We start from the raw sequence: 17711 nt of genomic DNA, 5'->3' as shown, positions 1-17711 counted from the left end.
AAAGTCATGCACTGAACTGTTTATACACAACACAGCTGGTGCAGAAACACTGACCAGAAACTAAACAGAGACTGGACATAGAACGAATCTCATGGCACATACAGATTCTGAAGAACCAGGAAATGATAACACGAGTACAATCACAATCATAACAACATCCCGGCCTGTAGCATCAGGTCTGTTCCTCTTACAGCAGTGTTTGTTGTTCTCTGGGTGTTTTAACTGGACTGTGTATGAGGATGGATTAGGACGGAGCAGAGACTGGAGGACGAGACGTCCATCACACGCCCTGGTGTCCACGTCCACGGTGCTGTCCCCCCACAGCCGAGACTCCAGAGACTATCACACAGGTATGTTCCTTTAACTTTCATGATAACGTCTGGACAAGTGAGAACGTTATGGGGGGCTGTGGAAATAATGTGAGTAGCAGGTTTACACAAAAACTACACAAAAAAACCCTGATAGATAATCTTTTATATCCAGGCCACCCAGAGTTTAGAGCCTTTAGTCTAAGCTGAGCAGAATATCTTGACTTTTATTAAACAAACACTGTTTTAATTGACAGATTTACTTAGTTTTATATAAGTAAAACTCTCATATATATATATACTGTATATCTGTTTCATATTAATGGGGATTGTTGATTTATTGGTTCAACTGAGGTTGTTTTTTTTTTTTTTTTTAAATGTGCTTTACAAATTAGAAACTTAGAAACTTTGACTTGACTTCTTTAAGTTACCAAACAAATAAAACCCTGAACACTGGAGCAGAGTTGTCTCCTGAACGTTGCTGATGAACCGATGAACCGCTGCCGTAGGTTTTCTTTGACAAACCACCTGCAGCTACAGGGACATTTAAAACAAACAAATCCTCAATGAGACGCTTTGGTTTAAATCCTCTCTGCAACAAACCAGGACCACTCTCTGTTAAAATGCTCATCTTTCAGTCACTGTGTTGTGGTAAATGTAAACATATATATGTCTAATCTATGCATATATATAGTCTATATATAAATACACAAAGTGTAATAGGTTTGTTTTATTCTTTATTTCGTTTTGCTTTTAATTTTGTGACTTCTACAGAGTTTTTACATTGATAAGTGTTGGATTTGTGTTATTTTTACACTAAAACCTCTCCCCTCCTCTCATGCAGCTGTAAACACGTGTGCGCCGTTTCTCGTGGGCGCGCTGTGATTGGAGGAAGCCACGGAAGACGCAGCCTTTCTCCGCCCGCTTACATCGTGATTGGCCGGCAGAGCCTCTGCTCATGTCTCTCCATCTGGATGACCCATCGGATGGCACCGCGAGGCTCCCTGGGAAATGTAGTCCTGCTGTCGCTGAACAACATGCATGAACTGTGCTCTGGGGACTACAAAGAGCGGAAGGGGCGGAGCTTCGTCTACACCTGAAAACCCATTCATGTCGTTCAGGTTCAGTTTCTGTCGGAGGCAGCGATGACTGAGGGGACGTGAGTAACTTTTCTGTTTTCACTGAACGGATCAAGTCTCCAGAAACTAAAACCCTTTATCACGAGGTAGTTACTGAGGAAACTCTGAGTCCACGCGTGTTTTCAGCTGCTGTGGTTACAGGAGTTGAGACAAAATGTTGTCGAGTGGTTTTCCTTCTTTACTTTGTTTAGTTTGTTTTTAGGTTTCATTTATTTGACATAATCTGTGGTAATTTAAACAATATTGAAGCACTTATAAGTAAATAATATCATATATAAACCAGGTACAAAAAGCTGCTTAAATAATGATTAATTATTGAGTTATTAAATAATGTGTAACAACAGCGACGCACGCTTTATATGCGAGGATTCAAGGAGTTTTATAAGTCATTCGCAACCACACAGAAGCATGAGATGGAACGAAATTATGCTAAATAAGCAGTATAGATGTAAATAACAGATAAATAAAGTTAAATAAACATACATATACACAGTACTGTGCAAAAGATTTAGACAGGTGTGAAAAAAATGCTGTAAACTAAGAAATGGATCATGTTAATAGTTTATTTCATCAGTTCACAAGATGCAGTGAATGAACAGAATCAGAATAGACTTTATATTTGTGCATTCAGTGAATTTGCCTTGGTGTTTGTTACACAAAAAGTATATAAAAATTAAAATAAGTTCAAATAAATCATCCAGACAGCATCAGTTCTTCTACTTACACACAGTTCCTGAAGGAACTCGTCCTGTAGTTTGTTCCAAACATCTTGGAGAACTAACCACAGATGTTCCTCAGATCCTTCTGTCTCTTCATATAATCCCAGACTCCCTCCATGATGTTGGGTTCATGCCATCACTTCCAGGACTAACATCTACAAGACAATACTTTATGTCTCCCTCAGTGAACTTCGGAGGAGAGGGGGCCCCTACAAGACCGAGCCGGCCACGGACCTGAGCCGCTGGAGGCTGGCTAACGTTGAGGGCAGGCAGACGTGGCGCTATGTGGACGAAGAGGACACCCCGGACAGAGAGCAGACCATGCTGGAGGCCCACTCAGTGGGTCTGGACACGGTGCGTTTTACAGCGATTTCTCTCGTCCAATTAGAAGAAAACTCTCCTGATTTAAGATTATTACTGGTTGTCTACTGTTACGCTGCACTCCAAGTTAATTTGGGTTAATTTATAAGAGGTGGACGTTAGAAGAGCTGCAGTCAGGAGCTGACAGGCTACTAAATAAACCTTAACTAATGCAAAAAAGACATAAACCCTGACTTCTAATTTTAATTTTTATTTCTAATCGTCTCCACAGAGCAAGTTTGTGTGTGATTCGCCTGCTGCCCAGAACGCTCTGGAGGCTGTGGCGAAAGGGATGCACTTCTACAGTCAGCTCCAGGCCGAGGACGGTCACTGGGCTGGGGACTACGGGGGACCTCTGTTCCTGCTCCCAGGTTAGTTACGTCCTCCTGTTTCACACCAGACAACTTAACGGCTGCTACTACAGCATCCGGCAGGTCTCTGCAAGCTCTTTTTGCAGAAAAGTCTGGTGTGTTGGGTCCAGGTTTGTACTTTTACATCACTGGATATATAAAACACAGTGAACAGAAGAACAAACAACAGCTGGAGACAAGGTGCAAACCTTTAAAAGTTGAGGAACAGACAGACGAGGGTCAGATATTTGGATAAAATACAACCTGATCTAATGGGGAAACAGGTGAAATTAGTGGGAAAGGAGCGGACGGTCACACAGAAACCATTAAAAACAAGCAAGAAAAGAAAGTGTTGTCAAAATAAAACAGAAGTCCGTTCCACATCCGTGCCTCCCAGGTCTACTCGTCACATGCCACGTGGCCAGCATCCCTCTGCCCGACGCCTGGAAGAAGGAGATGGTGAGATACTTGCGCTCGATTCAGCTGCCGGATGGAGGCTGGGGTCTGTAAGTCAACGCTAACCTCAGATTATTCTGTGTTTCTAGCTGCTCTCTCTCAGTTATAAATGGATACGAAACTACTCAACTAGTGATCATGTGACGGAGCAGGTTGTTTCAAACAGGAATGTATTTAATAATGAAGCTCAGTAGTGAAGCTGAGTCATAAAACTCTTCCAAAAATATCCCATTTATTTTATTTTCTAACTTAAGTTTTAATATTAAATACACAAAACAAATCTTTTTTTTAAGTAAATAAGACACTGCTGCATGTAGGTCAGCTGGTATTTTTTAATTTTTTATTTTAATGGTAACAATTACAGTCAAATGTACTGAATAGAATAGAATAGAATAGAATAGAATAGAATAGAATAGAATAGAATAGAATAGAATAGAATAGAATAGAAAAACCTTTATTTGTCCCACAGTGGGGAAATTGCAGTTTGCAACAGAACATAGAGACAAAATAATAACAAGGGTAAAGAGTGAACTGTGTAAAAGATAAATAATAACATTAAAAAAAGTAAACAATATATAAGTATTGATATACAAAAAGCACTGAATTACAAACAGATAGTGGTCGTCAGATATTGCACAGGGTTGTACACTGAACTGCTGCAGTAATTATTTGCAGAGTAATAACACGTGATCCTCCTGTAACAAAATAATTACAGGAGCGTGTGTGTGAAGAGTCGACCATGTCTGGAATATTAATTACAGCAGCGCTGTGTGTCATTATTCTGCTGCAGCCACATTGAAGATAAGTCCACGGTGTTTGGCACCGCCCTGAACTATGTCTCCCTGAGGATCCTGGGAGTCGGTCCAGACGACCCAGACGTGGTTCGGGCGAGGAACAACCTGCACAGCAAAGGTTGGAAGGGAATAAGTTGAAATAACCAAAAAAAAAGAGAAATGCAACAAACTTCATTATTTAATCAAGATGTTACAGCTTTTATGTGATATTAAAGCTGCTTCGATCACTTAGTCGTTATAACTGATTATTAAATGTAATGTGACCTGTTCATATAACTGTGTCTGTCTTTATTACCTGGTGTAGGTGGCGCTGTTGGGATTCCCTCCTGGGGTAAATTCTGGTTGGCTATTTTAAACGTGTACAGTTGGGACGGACTGAACACACTCCTGCCAGAGATGTGGTAAGAATAATATCGACTATTTCTACTTTTCTTTTCTTCCTGTCTTTTAAAAATACAGAAAACGATTAACTTAAGGCCTGTTCACACGGGACCAGGTTTATTTATTTATTTGTTTATCTGCACATAGAAGATGAAGAACTTTAAAATGGTTCATTCATGTGCAGGAGAGATGGAAGCAAAGAACAGCTTATGAAATATCTCCCCTATATGAAGCAAAATTTATCTGAAAATGTAAACTACAAATAAGATAAAAACAGAAATTGAGCTGAAAAGTGACGCGTCTGTCCCGTATTTCTATTTGACACCTGTGAACAAAAGGTCTTTGCCTGTATCAAAAATAAATTCATGCATCTTATTCATGTATCTTTAATTATCACAAATGAAGTAGTATCTCCCCAGATGGGTTTCAGAGCTTATGTTTGGTTGCAGAGCAGCAGATCTAAATAACAGATGGTGATGATGATTCAGTTTTTTCCTTCGTTGTATATTTCCGGGGGTGTCAGATGTGTGTTCGTCTGTTCCAGGCTGCTCCCGACGTGGACGCCGTGTCACCCGTCTACGCTGTGGTGTCACTGTCGGCAGGTTTACCTCCCGATGAGCTACTGCTACGCTGTCAGACTGTCTGCGGAGGAAGACGCTCTGGTCCTCAGCCTCAGACAGGTGCTGAGCCCACATCCCCCCACAGGGGGGCGCTATGCACACTACGCTACAGTCGAGTAACAATCGAGTTTTGTACATGAGTGGAATAGAATCTGAGGTTTTCCTTTTGTGTTTTCTGCCTTTAACCTCTCATCATTCCAGCCTCTTTAGGACGTAGACAAAGTAACTGGATGCTGTTCATGAACATGTTGGAGCTCATTCATGGTCTTTCAGAATCACTCTGAGTGGTTTAGTCCTAGAGTAATGAAGGTTGGCCCACAGTTAAAAAGCTGTGTTGGTTGAAACCCATAATGACTTTTATCAGTGAAACCTAAAGAAAATGACATTTTGCATAATGCAGCATTTACTCAAACACAACTCGTGTCCAGATTGGTTCAAAAATCTTCTGCCGTCCCATAAACCAACTAAAGTCTGTGCAGTATCTGTGTTTTTCATATCCTTTCAAAACATGCAAAGCAAAAGTCAATAATGAATCAGCTTTAAACTGGTTCCCAAATCCCTCCTGGTGTGTTTGTGTGTTACCAGCTGGTCAGTATTCACACACAGCCTCTCTGCTTCTTTACCGTACTCAGGAGTTCAACTCGAGACAGTCTCCTTCTTTGTTCCACCACTGCATGAAACATATGTCTTATTGAACACAGTGGTTCAGCTGTGGTGTGGTTGTTAGCACTGATGTCTTTCTTTCTGGGTGGACTTTGCATGTTCTCCCCGTGTCTGTGTAACAGACTGGAGACCTGTCCAGGGTGAACCTGAACGCCTCCAGAATGAATCAATACTTCTGATATGTTGTGTACAACACAGAGTAACTGTTGCTGTCTGTTCTGTAGGAGCTGTATGTGCAGGACTACGCCACCATCGACTGGCCGGCTCAGAAGTTCAACGTGGCGCCGTGTGACCTGTACACACCTCACAGCAAACTGCTCACGGTCGCCTACAGTACGTATGCACTCAAAGGATTTTATTTTATCAATATTTACCTCAGCCTCACCTTGACACTTTGCACGGTGATCCATTCCTGCCAAATGGTACTAATACGTCATTATATGCTGACGATTTATTACACATATTTATATATTAATGTTTTAAAAAGTGAACTTTTCCCTGTGAACTCTGCAGCACTATCACTTTCCTTTAATTCCTATCCATCCTATCCTCCTGAAACCCTGCGTCCTCATATGGGGACATTAAGTTTTAGGTTTTGTTGCAGCTTATTCTGCTCCTAGTAGTGGACGCTTTAGTCTGCCATCTAGTGGCAGCAAAGGGTTAATACAGTAGTCGGTAAAAACATGATAGTGGACATTTCATCGTGGAGAAATTAAAAATGCATACAAAATAAAAGCTCAAGTCTCAGGAGGTTAAGGTCATTACGGACAAATTCACGTAACTGGTAACTGGGGACATTTCAGACCTCTTTAAATTGAATTTTGCTACTTTTTTAGAGCACAACGAGATGGCAAATGGTCCATTAAAACTAATTTTTGCACCTGTTCAAACTATCAACCAATCTTTATCAATACAATCTTTTTTCTCAGATTTTGACAAGATTATCTCTGACTTCATTTGGAATTAAAAAATAAAAAAACTCATCGTATCCGTAAGGAATTTTTACAAAGGCCCAAATCAAGAGGTTGAATGGCCTTACCTCAATTCCAGTTATACTATTGGCTGAGTAACCTGAGAGCCTTGACTTACTGGATTAAAATGTAAGCTATAATGAGCCCCCCTGCCTGGATCCAAATGGAGGCCGATGCAGGTTCTCATTATCCTCCCCAGCCCTGATGTATTCAGCAATGCCTGTCACACCGTGCCGTGTATCTATGGTCCTCATTGTCCCTCAGAGTCTGTCAATATCTGTGCTCAGGTATAAAAACACTTCGTCTGGCAGGCTGGATCGCTTTTTTCCCCCAATTGTAAGATCTGTATATAATAATAACGTTATGAGTGCATCGTATACATCCATCTATTCTTTTTATCTACTACTTTTTATCTACCTCCTCTCGCCTTCACATTAATGTTACTTCATGTGAATTCCTTGTGAATCTTCCTGTTTCCTGTCGCTCTGCAGTGGTGTTGAACGTGTATGAAGCCTACCACAGCAGCACAGTGAGAGGCTGGGCTGTCAAAGAGCTGTACGACCACATCGTGGCTGACGACCGCTTCACCAAATGCATCAGCATCGGGCCGGTAAACAGCTCAGATTAAATATGAGCTACACTTTTATCACAGTGCGTCATCAATCTGGAGGTCACCGTGTTCGGTTGGACCATGAAAAACATTTGGAGTTTTATAGACTGATAAAAGTCATCAGAGGAAAGGAGGTGATTGTGGTTAGTGAAGCTAAACCAGGATCTAGAGGCAAAAGTCTGGACGACATCCACATTTCATCATCTCATCCAGATTGATGATGCTCTGATGACGCACCCTGAAGACCCTCCATAGAAAAGTCATAAAGCTTAAAAACAACACGTGACACTAAATGTTAAATTACTAAGACGAGCTTCACGTATTCGATCCCATTTAAATGCACAGTGACAGAAACAGAGGCTCGTTCTCCACAGATCTCCAAGACCATTAACATGCTGGTTCGCTGGTATGCGGACGGTCCCTCCTCTCCAGCCTTTCAGCAGCACGTGGACCGGATCGCAGACTATCTCTGGTCAGTCCGACAACTAAACAAGACAGATCAGAGTTATCAGAGAATAGCCTTTCATAACACGTGATGTGGAAAGTGTTTGCAAAGTGAATCATTCGGTTCAAGTTTGTAAAATGTAAAAGTGTACGACGGATAAACTAAAAGTACGGTCTCTGTGTTCCAGGTTGGGTTTGGATGGCATGAAACAGCAGGTGAGAGTTTGTTCCCCTCTTCTTTTCACCCTGTAAAGGCTCATGTTTAGGAACAGTTGAGAAGCTTAAAGTAGAAAAGCTGCTGTGAAAGTTGCAGAGAAGCAGCAGAAATGGGCCTCGTCCTCTGAGTCCACTTATTCTGTCCTGTAATGGTTCACTCATCAGATCAGATCAGATTTATTTTAATGTGCTTTTTTAATGTCTCCAGCCTGTTGAGTTTCACCTTTCTCAAACCCGCTTTTTATGCATTTTCCTTCAGATTTATTTTAATGCAGAAGTGTTTGACCACATTGTCCTTTTTCATTTCACTCAGGGGACAAATGGATCTCAGCTCTGGGACACCTGCTTCGCTGTGCAGGCTTTCCTTGAGGTAACGTGGACACACATGCTTCCGCTGTCCTTCTCAGATGGATGGCTCGGTTGCACAGAAAGAATTTCCCCATGAGGGATCAATAAAGGAATAATTCTATATTATACAGATGTTAGAATGGCTGTTTATTTCACCTGCTGCATACGAACTGAAAGAACAAAAGGAACAAACCGAGACACGTGCAGCAGGTCTGGAGCAAGAAGAAACTCATTGAGTCACTGTCCATTGTAGCATTTTTTCAGTCTGTATAGTATGATATTATATGTAGAGCTTATTAATCCTTAACATAAAGGCAGCAAGTCTCATTTTAACCCTGTAGCCATTACATATTGTTAATACAACACTGGTCTGATTTGGTAAACAGCTAAATAACATATATAATTAAAGGACGTAAACGTACAGATTTTAAACGGGGTATTAACTAATATTAGAATTTGTGTAATATGCCTATGATTTCTCAGTTTGAGCCTCCAAGGATGCAACTGTGTTTCAGAAGTGGACCCAGTGTTGATCCCTGAGGGACCTCACATATGAGCCCAGCTTCTCTAGATGTTTCAGCTTTTTAATTTGGTTCTCACAATGAGTTTGGTCAAACACAACTCTGAGGTATCTCATACCGTAGATGGCTTTGAGAAGAGCTGTTGTTTGGCATGAAATCCAGAGACGTGTCATATATAGATGTATCATGAATGTCCTAAAGTTGTGTTTTATTGGTCTCTCAGGCAGGAGCTCAGGACGACCCCAAACTGGCCAAGTGTCTGGATGACGCCCATCACTTCCTCAGCATCACACAGGTACAGTAGACCTGCACTTAACATTACCAGGAACTATTTGACTTGTAAAGCTGTGATGCCGTAGAGTAGCTGTTAGAAGCTGCGTTCATCCCCTCAGATGTTTTTAACATTTTATTGTTTTTATGAGTGGAATCAGGGTCAGTATGAAGAAAAAGTCACCCTGATGGGCCGTGACGCATACGTGCATTTTAATTTCTACAATGTATTAGCCACATTTAGTAAAGGCTTTTTACATCAAAGAGCACTTTGACTTTTTTTTTATTTATCCAAAAAATAAAATACAATAAAATAAAATAAAGAAGCACTCACTTTTATTATTTGGCTTTTATGTCAGAAAGAAAAGAAACATCTATCACAGCTGTATGGGAGGATGACAAAGAGAAGGTCACTGTTAAAGAAAGCTCATATTAAATCTTGAGTTCACCTTAAGGTTTGTGGTCAAATAAAAATAAAGTTCTTTGGTCTGTTGAGACCAACATGAAGCTTTTTGCTCATCAGACTAGATCCTTCGTTTGGTGGACACTGCATATCAAAGTATGGTAAAGGTGATGACTTCTGTCCAGTTCATCACAAACCAGCTTCATGGGGTTAAAGTCTACAGACTGGGTCATGGTCCACTCCATGTTTTCAAGCTTTCCATCTAGTTTTTATCCTGAGGTAGTTCTGGTTGAGCTCGGACTAAAGTTCTGGGTCATTATTTTGCTGTAGGATGAAGCTCTGACCAACTATACCAGAGGAAACTGGAGGATGATGTTCTAAATAAACATATAATGAAATAATGATCATCTACTCTCAATTTACTCCGTATGAAATACGCTTCATGCATCGCGTATTTAACAGTGTTTGTGTGCATGCGTGACCAAATGTACCGTCCCAAGGGACCCTCTTACACCTGTACTGTGCCAGGAGAAGTTTACCGTACTCAAACATGTTGCACTCACGTTTGCCATAGAATAAGGACTTTAGGGGGACAAACGGGCTTGGATATGTGGGACCTCCATCTAGGACCCAGTTTGGATCAAGTTTAAGTTTTCTTTTCCAGTATTTATCCATCGCTTTCACCGCTGTCTCACTCCAAGCATCATGACTTATTCTGTTGTTTGAATGGCAGCAGGTTAATTATTCTGCCCTCTAGTGGAAAAGTATTTAACTTCTGTTCTGCCTCTCACTATACCTCACTGGCATAGACAGACAGAGAGTAATTATTTGCAGTCAATGTAAATAATATGCAGTAAAATAAATAATAATTTTCTGACTTATTAAGTGAAATTGGATAATTTCCTGCAGCACAGTGGTTGAGGAATCACTTCTCTAAAGAACCTGACTGAGCTTGAGCAACTTTGCAAAGAAGATTTGGGTAAAATTACAGCATCCAGATGTGCTCATCCATTCAGGCTCAATGCAGCAAAATGTGCATCTACATACAAACTTAATTATTTTACATACCTGTAATTAATTATCATTACGTTGTGGACTTGTTTTTTTTTTTTTTGGTTCTTTTTTTGAAGGCTTGTCAAAAAAGCCAGATTATATAGACTATACGTTGTTTTATAGCAACAGTAAAACAGCAGTTTTGTCTTGTATGTTCTGTTTATTACACTGTGAAAAAATATTAAATGTTTTTATACGTGTGATTTCTCACAGATACCTGATAATCCTCCTGAATACCAGAAGTACTACAGGCAGATGAACAAGGTACAACTAACTAAATATAATATAAATACAATACAAATAGTCCTTAAAAAATACCTTAAATGCCTTTGACCGTATATATGTGTGTGTCTGTCTTCATCAGGGAGGTTTCCCCTTCAGTACCCGTGACTGTGGCTGGATCGTGTCTGACTGCACGGCCGAGGGCCTGAAGTCCATGATGCTGCTGGAGGAGCTCTGTCCCGTCATTAACCAGCGTGTCCCTCCCCAGCGTCTGTACGACGCCGTCAACGTGGTGAGTCTGCAGAGGAAAAAAGACTTAATGTGCATATTCAGAGTCAGATTCAGGAGCTGAGAGGAGGAGCTACTGTGCTACTGTCCATCGAGCTCATTCACTGTCATCATCTTTAGGTTTTTAGACTAAATCCTCTTCTGCTTTTTTCATTTTGTAGCTGCTGAACATGAAAAACACAGATGGTGGTTTTGCCACTTATGAAACTAAGAGAGGAGGGAGACTCCTGGAGCTGCTCAACCCTTCTGAAGTGTTTGGTGAGTCTGGTGCCAACACCTTCCTCCGTGACCATTTCATTACCATGACCATGAGATATGTTGCAGCAGCTGAGGTGTAACACAAATGTATTCAACAGAACTGTCTTTGTAAAAACAATGTTTTGAATTCTTTTAATACTAGAAACTGGGAGACACATTTCCACTGCACTCAGGATATATTGCAACAATGTGCACTTTCTGAAATGACACAAAGTTAAAAAGATAAGCTGTGTTGTGGCTGTGAGACAGGAATGCAGCGTGGCTACTGAAATGTTTGTGTGTTGCTATCGTTCTGCAATTTGTCTCCCAGGTGACATCATGATAGATTATACCTACGTGGAGTGCACCTCTGCAGTCATGCAGGCTCTGAGTCACTTCCACAAAGTCCACCCCGACCACCGCGCTGAGGAGATAAGGTATTCGCACAACGTTTACATGTCTGTGGACGTACACCAGCTCCACTTACTGATGGCTGAGTTAGTTGACATTCAAAGAAGAGAAGCTCCTTCAAAGCCCTAAATTAGTTTATTACCGGAGCTTGGACACGCTGGGCATCGTCTGACACTTGAACCCGAATCTCCTGAGAAGCTAAAAGCTAATGAAGTCATACATGCTACATGCTAAACCCAAGGAATGTGAACTTATTCCAGACCAGGAATCTAATTAGAGACGGGATTTATGGCTCTTTGAATGGAGCCGTAACTTCCAAAGACTCGTTAAAAAGACGGGATCATTTTGATACTTATTTATTTTTAAGATGCTAACCTGGTGCTAGCTTATTTTATCTTAAGAATCAGAACCATTTAAATTCAAACATCCACCAGTACATATTCTCCTGGTGGGGTATCTGAGTCTTTCTGTGATACATATTCTCGTTTTAATTATCACATGAGAATTTCAGTAAACACCTTTACACTGATTGGGAATCAAACCCCATAGAGCTCCCCCTAGTGGCTGGAGGCTGCAGCATCGGTCACTTCCATGTTAGTGGGTGGGATTTGGGTCAAATTAAAACACTAAAATATGATTTTTCTAGGATGGTGTCAGTAATTTTAGGTAGCTAATATAATGTTGATGCATGTTTTAGTTATTTTACGCTATACAAATAAGATGTGACATAATGGTGACCACCAGTTTCCATGCCAACCGCTCTATAAATCAGGCCCATTAGGCCGTGAGAATTGTATAAGCAATTTTTAAAAATAAATTCAGTGTATAAGCCATCATTTCCTTGTAACTGGTGGAGGTAGAGCAAAGCGTAGTATTAATTAAACAAAGGCATTAAACAAAAAACAACTGCAACTCCATTCCCATTATTCATTTTAAAGTACTGGGCAATAGATTTATTGCGTTTGCCAACGTCACATCTCTAATTATAATTCCTCATCGTGCTTGTGAGGCATGAGGGTGAATGTTATGCACATCTGCAAAGCAGCGTGCTGAGTTTCTTAAAGTCAAAAAGGAACTTCATTCTTGTCTTGATCAGTACATTTATAAGCACATGAAAATGATTAATTATTGCCTTAGTTGGGCTTTAACTAGACAACTTAAGTGCATGTAAACACGTTACTGCGACTGGTTGTTGTTTGAAACCCCAACTCCTCGTCCCCCATCGTGATCTTGTAATATACCAAATAAATATGAAATAGGTTGTTTATCTAGTAAACTCTTGTTGAAGCAGAGATTATCTGGCTCAGCCTTTTCGAAGTTGTGGAGATGTGTTTTAGCAAAATGCTGGACCCTGAAAGTAAAGACCTCCCGTCCTGCCCAGTCCCATTTCCATCCATCGATGGAAACCTCCATCTGTAAGCGCTGGTAGGAAAGTCGGATTCGCCGTTAAAGGCAGCCTCTAAATGTCAGAGAGATACGTCTTGACCCTACTGGTATGAAGCTTTTGTTTGCTTATTTTTTTTAAGGCTTTTGTTCTTTTGATACGAAGGGATATAGAGTCTTAAGGGCCTATTATTCATTTGATACAACACAACTCGTGTGAATACTTGTACTGTCACTCTGGACTTTTGTTCTGTTAATTCCACATTCCCTACAGTTGCCAAGTGTTAAGGCTACATGAGGCAACAGCTATTGTTTTTCTGTGAGAGGAGGGCAGAGTAGAAACCTCTGCCGGTAAGAGGAGGGTTCTGGGGGGGTTGTTTTCTGTGGAAATGGTGGAGATTTGCACAACGTGTTTGCTTACTCACTGGGTTCCCATTAGTTTTCATCAGATTTGGGGGAATTTTAGGCAGGTTACAGCAAGATGTTGTCATTTAGATGCAAACGTGATTTAGCTGAAAGATACAGATGGTTCCACCTCCTGTCCACTCTGCTGCCCCCTGGAGGACGGAACCGGACACTTGAGACAGGCTCAAGGACAGTTTCTGTCCAACATCCATCTTTGTACTGAACTTTATTTCCTCTCTGGCCCCCCCTCCCTCCCTCCCTCCCTCCCTCCCTCCCTCCCTGCCTGCCTCCCTCCCTCCCTCCCTCCCTCCCTCCCTCCCACGTTTGTCATCGACTTTAATGTCACAAACTAAATGTCATAGCGCTTTATATTTATACTGAGTGGATTGATGTGTGTGCACAGGTGAGGAAGGGAGTGTTCCACAGGTCGGAAAATATCCTCCCATCTATTGTCTCCTCAGACCAAACAGGGTTCATAAGACCTGATTGATTTGTACATGAAAGAAACATTTTGATAGGGTGAAATGTTTTTTTTACTCTTGAGAAATTTGGGGTAAAGTTTATTTCCTGGACAGGATCAGTTTATGCATCACCACTCGTATCAATTCTAACTCCTGTTTCTGTAGCTCTGGAACCTTTGTGAACCTAATCCCATGTGTATCTTTAGAAACAATGAACTAAAAGTTTCTCCTTATAGGCAGTTTGGACTATTGCACAAGCTATACAGTGGAATATAATACATGCAGATTTTAAAACTATATAGAAATGAGATGTGAGGGAAAGCAGGTTAAATGGAGGAAGCAGAAGGTGCAATAAGTTAATAATAACTGAGGAGGTTGCATATAACTGGAAGACAGATGAGATGGAGCTTGGTTGTGAAGGGCCTTAATGATAAGTAGCAGGATCTGTTTATTGGAAACCAATGAAGCTGCTGATGAACTGGGGTGATGTGGTCCATGGAGGGAGTTTGGGTGGTTTTGGACCAGTTGAAGTTTGTGGAGACTCTTGGAAGCTAAACCAAAGGGACAGAGTCACAGCAGTCGATGGGTGAGGTTCTGGGGATGGGCCCAGTGGAAGTAAGCGAACTGACTCACGATGCTGATGTGAGTTTACGAGATGTGCATGCAACTACTTGCATGTGCGCTGGAACTGCAGATTACAGTAAGGGAGGGTTTTCCATGCGGTATTTTTTTGTTCATCGTTGAAACTGGTGTCAGCTGAAGACATTATGATACGTTATGGAGTTAGAGCCAAAAACATCTGAATATAATTTTAAAACACGGCGCAGTGACGGACTGAGACATAAGAGAGGCCCACGCGATGGAATGGTCGTTGTAGACCATGGTAATGGTGGCAAACATCTGGAAACATCTGATCTGTTTGGATATTTACTGAATAAAAATGAATGTTTTAATAGGGAAACTTCCTTAAAGTTAAATATAGACGGATTTTCTATGAGCAAAGTGACTTTCTGGTTTGATAAATAACTTTGCTAAATTAATATATTTGCATTTTCTCCTCCCAGCACGTGCAAAATCGCCTGTAAACGCCCCATACTGCATATTCATTGAGGAGAACCTGCTGAGTGGATGTAAATCATTGTAGTAAATCATTCGTACATTTTTTTTTGCACGTGCAATGAGTTTGCACACGTTTTTATACATGCAAACCTTTAGTGGATCTGGCACCAGACTCTTAACCTGAGGGGAGGAAAGTACAGTGGAGTTATTGATGTGTATTGAGACTGTTTGGAGCATTAAAGTGACCTTCTCAACATGCATCTAAAGCTTAAATAGATCTTTTAGTTCTTGTTGACTGTTTTTAAACAGATTACTGTTTTTACCTTCAGGTCCACTCTGAGAGATGGACTGAACTTCTGCAGGAGGATTCAGAGGCCTGATGGATCCTGGGAAGGGTGAGCGTACGCGTCTTTACTTACTTTACCGTCTGATGTTCTGTCTGATCATGACAGACTCGATCCTTCTCTGCTCGTGCTCAGGTCCTGGGGAGTGTGCTTCACGTATGGAATGTGGTTTGGCCTCGAAGCCTTCGCTTGTATGGGTCACGTCTACAAGGACAAGTAAGAGTTTCAACCTCTGAAATCTATTTTCGCAATCACTGAACAGAGTTCAGTTTCTTTGCTGGAACACTTTGTGCTCCTGAACCTGCTGAACGACATATGAAGTTTTTTGAATTCCAAAGACTGAACAGTTCAGTGAAACCCTGTGTCCTCTGTGAGCAGCGACGCCTGCGTAGAGGTCCAGAAAGCGTGTCGGTTCCTGCTGGACCGGCAGATGTCGGATGGAGGGTGGGGGGAGGACTTTGAGTCGTGCGAGCAGCGGCGCTACATCCAGAGCAGCGCTTCTCAAATCCACAACACCTGCTGGGCTCTGTTAGGACTGATGGCTGTCAGGTAGAAGCACGGACGCTCCTCACAGGCGTAAAGGAACGACGTTGAGAGTGACTTTAGATGCTATTTAAATCCAAATCTCTGTCTATGACCAGGCATCCTGACACACAGGCCATTGAGAGGGGAGCACAGCTGCTGGTTGACAAGCAGCTTCCCAATGGAGACTGGCCACAGGTGACTCTATCTATATTTATATATCGTATGCTCACATTATACGTGGATCACACAGGTTTGAGTTCAGCTAATAACAATAAAGGTTAATCTGGTGACAATGTGAATCTTGATTATTTGTCTCTGTTCTCAGGAGAATATCGCAGGTGTGTTCAACAAGAGCTGCGCCATCAGCTACACGTCCTACAGAAACGTCTTCCCCGTCTGGGCCCTCGGCCGCTTCAGAAGACTTTATCCCAGCAGTCTGTTAGCGGGGAAGGTCAAGCTGTGAGGATGGATGAGACGACTTTAACTAAAGTACGATACATTAGCCGGGTTCACACGGAGACTTTTTTTCTCATTCCAGGTGAACTGTTGACACGTGAGGTGATTTATTCCACTGCTTTTAATCAGACGTGTGACAGACGGATGAAAACATCACGTGACCGATCAAAGATGGACGTCTCTCGTCTAATCAGCAGTAGCTGCTATTGTTTTAACACTTTTATTATTAAAGACAGTTTGTGGGCTCATAGCCACTTTTTGCTGTTGTGTTGTTCAGCCTCACAGGAGCCGGTTTTCCAGGTTTTCCAGCTCCATTCAGTTCATTTTTGAAGGACCATTTCTGTTTTTTTCTGCCGTCTAAGCGTGAGATCATGTCTAACTCTGTCAGAGTTGTTATTAAAAACAAGCTCAGACAGAATGGACCTGACTTCTTTCACCGTTTTACGTGAGTTCGGTTTGGGAAAAGGAATATTCATTGAAGCCCAATGAAATTTCATAAAGTTTCGACCTGTTTATTCCGATTGACATGTTTATTAAATAAAACGTTTTTATTCGGTTTGAGCTTCTAATCAGAATATTAGTCTCCTTGTAAACCCAGCTAATGACAGAAACCGTCCAGACGTTCAGTGGATGGAGTCGTTTTTCAGGACTGATGTAATGAATGTGCTTCGTGGACGTTACATCCATTAAAGCTGCTCTTTGATATATTCAGTTTTAACAAAACACATTTGTGCCCATGTTGCCTTATATCACATGTTTTTGTAATTATCTCAGCATTTGGTTTTAGAATAAATATTTTTTTCTATCTGTCACTTTCTGTCACAGTTTTTTTTTTTTTTTTTGGATCAGATAAAAATGTTACACTTAAACATATGAATCAGCCAGAATGATACGGATCAAGGTTTGTAGTTGCATCAGTGAGTCGCAGTGTTATTTATTTACAGTGAATGAGTGGATTTGTGTTACACTTTAAGCACCAACATTTTTTTTTTTTTTTTTTGTCACAACATTGATCTCTAAAACGAAGCATGTGCATGAGAAGGATGTGTGACCAGTTGGGCCTGTTTGATGAGACCCTGAAGCACAACAACGAGATAAGGATTTAGTTAACGCCCCCTCACTTCTGGATAACACACCCACCCTCAGAATTCTCTTCTCTCGTTACACCTGAAAAGGTTGTTAGTTACAGGGAGCGGGGAAAAAAACTTACAAAAGAACGCAAGGAAAATGAAAAATAACTTTTATATTTATTGGGCAAAAAAATAAATAAAAACATCCCCAATAATGAAAGAGC

The 17711-nt window shown here is 41.2% G+C and overlaps 1 protein-coding gene across 1 annotated transcript; it reads left to right on the top strand.

Moving 5' to 3' along the window:
- The first annotated feature begins 165 nt into the window (after window positions 1-165).
- Window positions 166-17229, top strand: LOC125017961 (lanosterol synthase-like). The gene is made up of 23 exons (XM_047601535.1): window positions 166-350; window positions 1153-1467; window positions 2352-2520; window positions 2759-2897; window positions 3274-3382; window positions 4123-4244; window positions 4431-4527; window positions 5052-5187; window positions 6015-6123; window positions 7253-7371; window positions 7746-7843; window positions 8004-8031; window positions 8345-8401; window positions 9124-9195; window positions 10840-10890; window positions 10991-11140; window positions 11298-11394; window positions 11705-11810; window positions 15422-15487; window positions 15572-15652; window positions 15815-15985; window positions 16078-16156; window positions 16287-17229. The coding sequence occupies exons 2-23, from the start codon at window positions 1454-1456 to the stop codon at window positions 16422-16424; spliced, it is 2208 nt and encodes a 735-aa protein (XP_047457491.1). The 5' UTR covers window positions 166-350; window positions 1153-1453; the 3' UTR covers window positions 16425-17229.
- The last annotated feature ends 482 nt before the right edge of the window (window positions 17230-17711 follow it).

The sequence above is a fragment of the Mugil cephalus genome, chromosome 12 (assembly GCF_022458985.1).
Source record: "Mugil cephalus isolate CIBA_MC_2020 chromosome 12, CIBA_Mcephalus_1.1, whole genome shotgun sequence".
NCBI classification, from domain to species: domain Eukaryota; kingdom Metazoa; phylum Chordata; class Actinopteri; order Mugiliformes; family Mugilidae; genus Mugil; species Mugil cephalus.
Note: the sequence above shows the minus strand (reverse complement) of the source record. Positions and strands in the feature narration are given on the sequence as shown.

Coding starts and splice junctions, on each gene's coding strand:
- LOC125017961 (XM_047601535.1), top strand. Junction 6,124..7,252: donor ACTGCTCACGGTCGCCTACA/GTACGTATGCAC, acceptor GTCGCTCTGCAG/TGGTGTTGAACGTGTATGAA. Junction 8,032..8,344: donor TGGATGGCATGAAACAGCAG/GTGAGAGTTTGT, acceptor CATTTCACTCAG/GGGACAAATGGATCTCAGCT.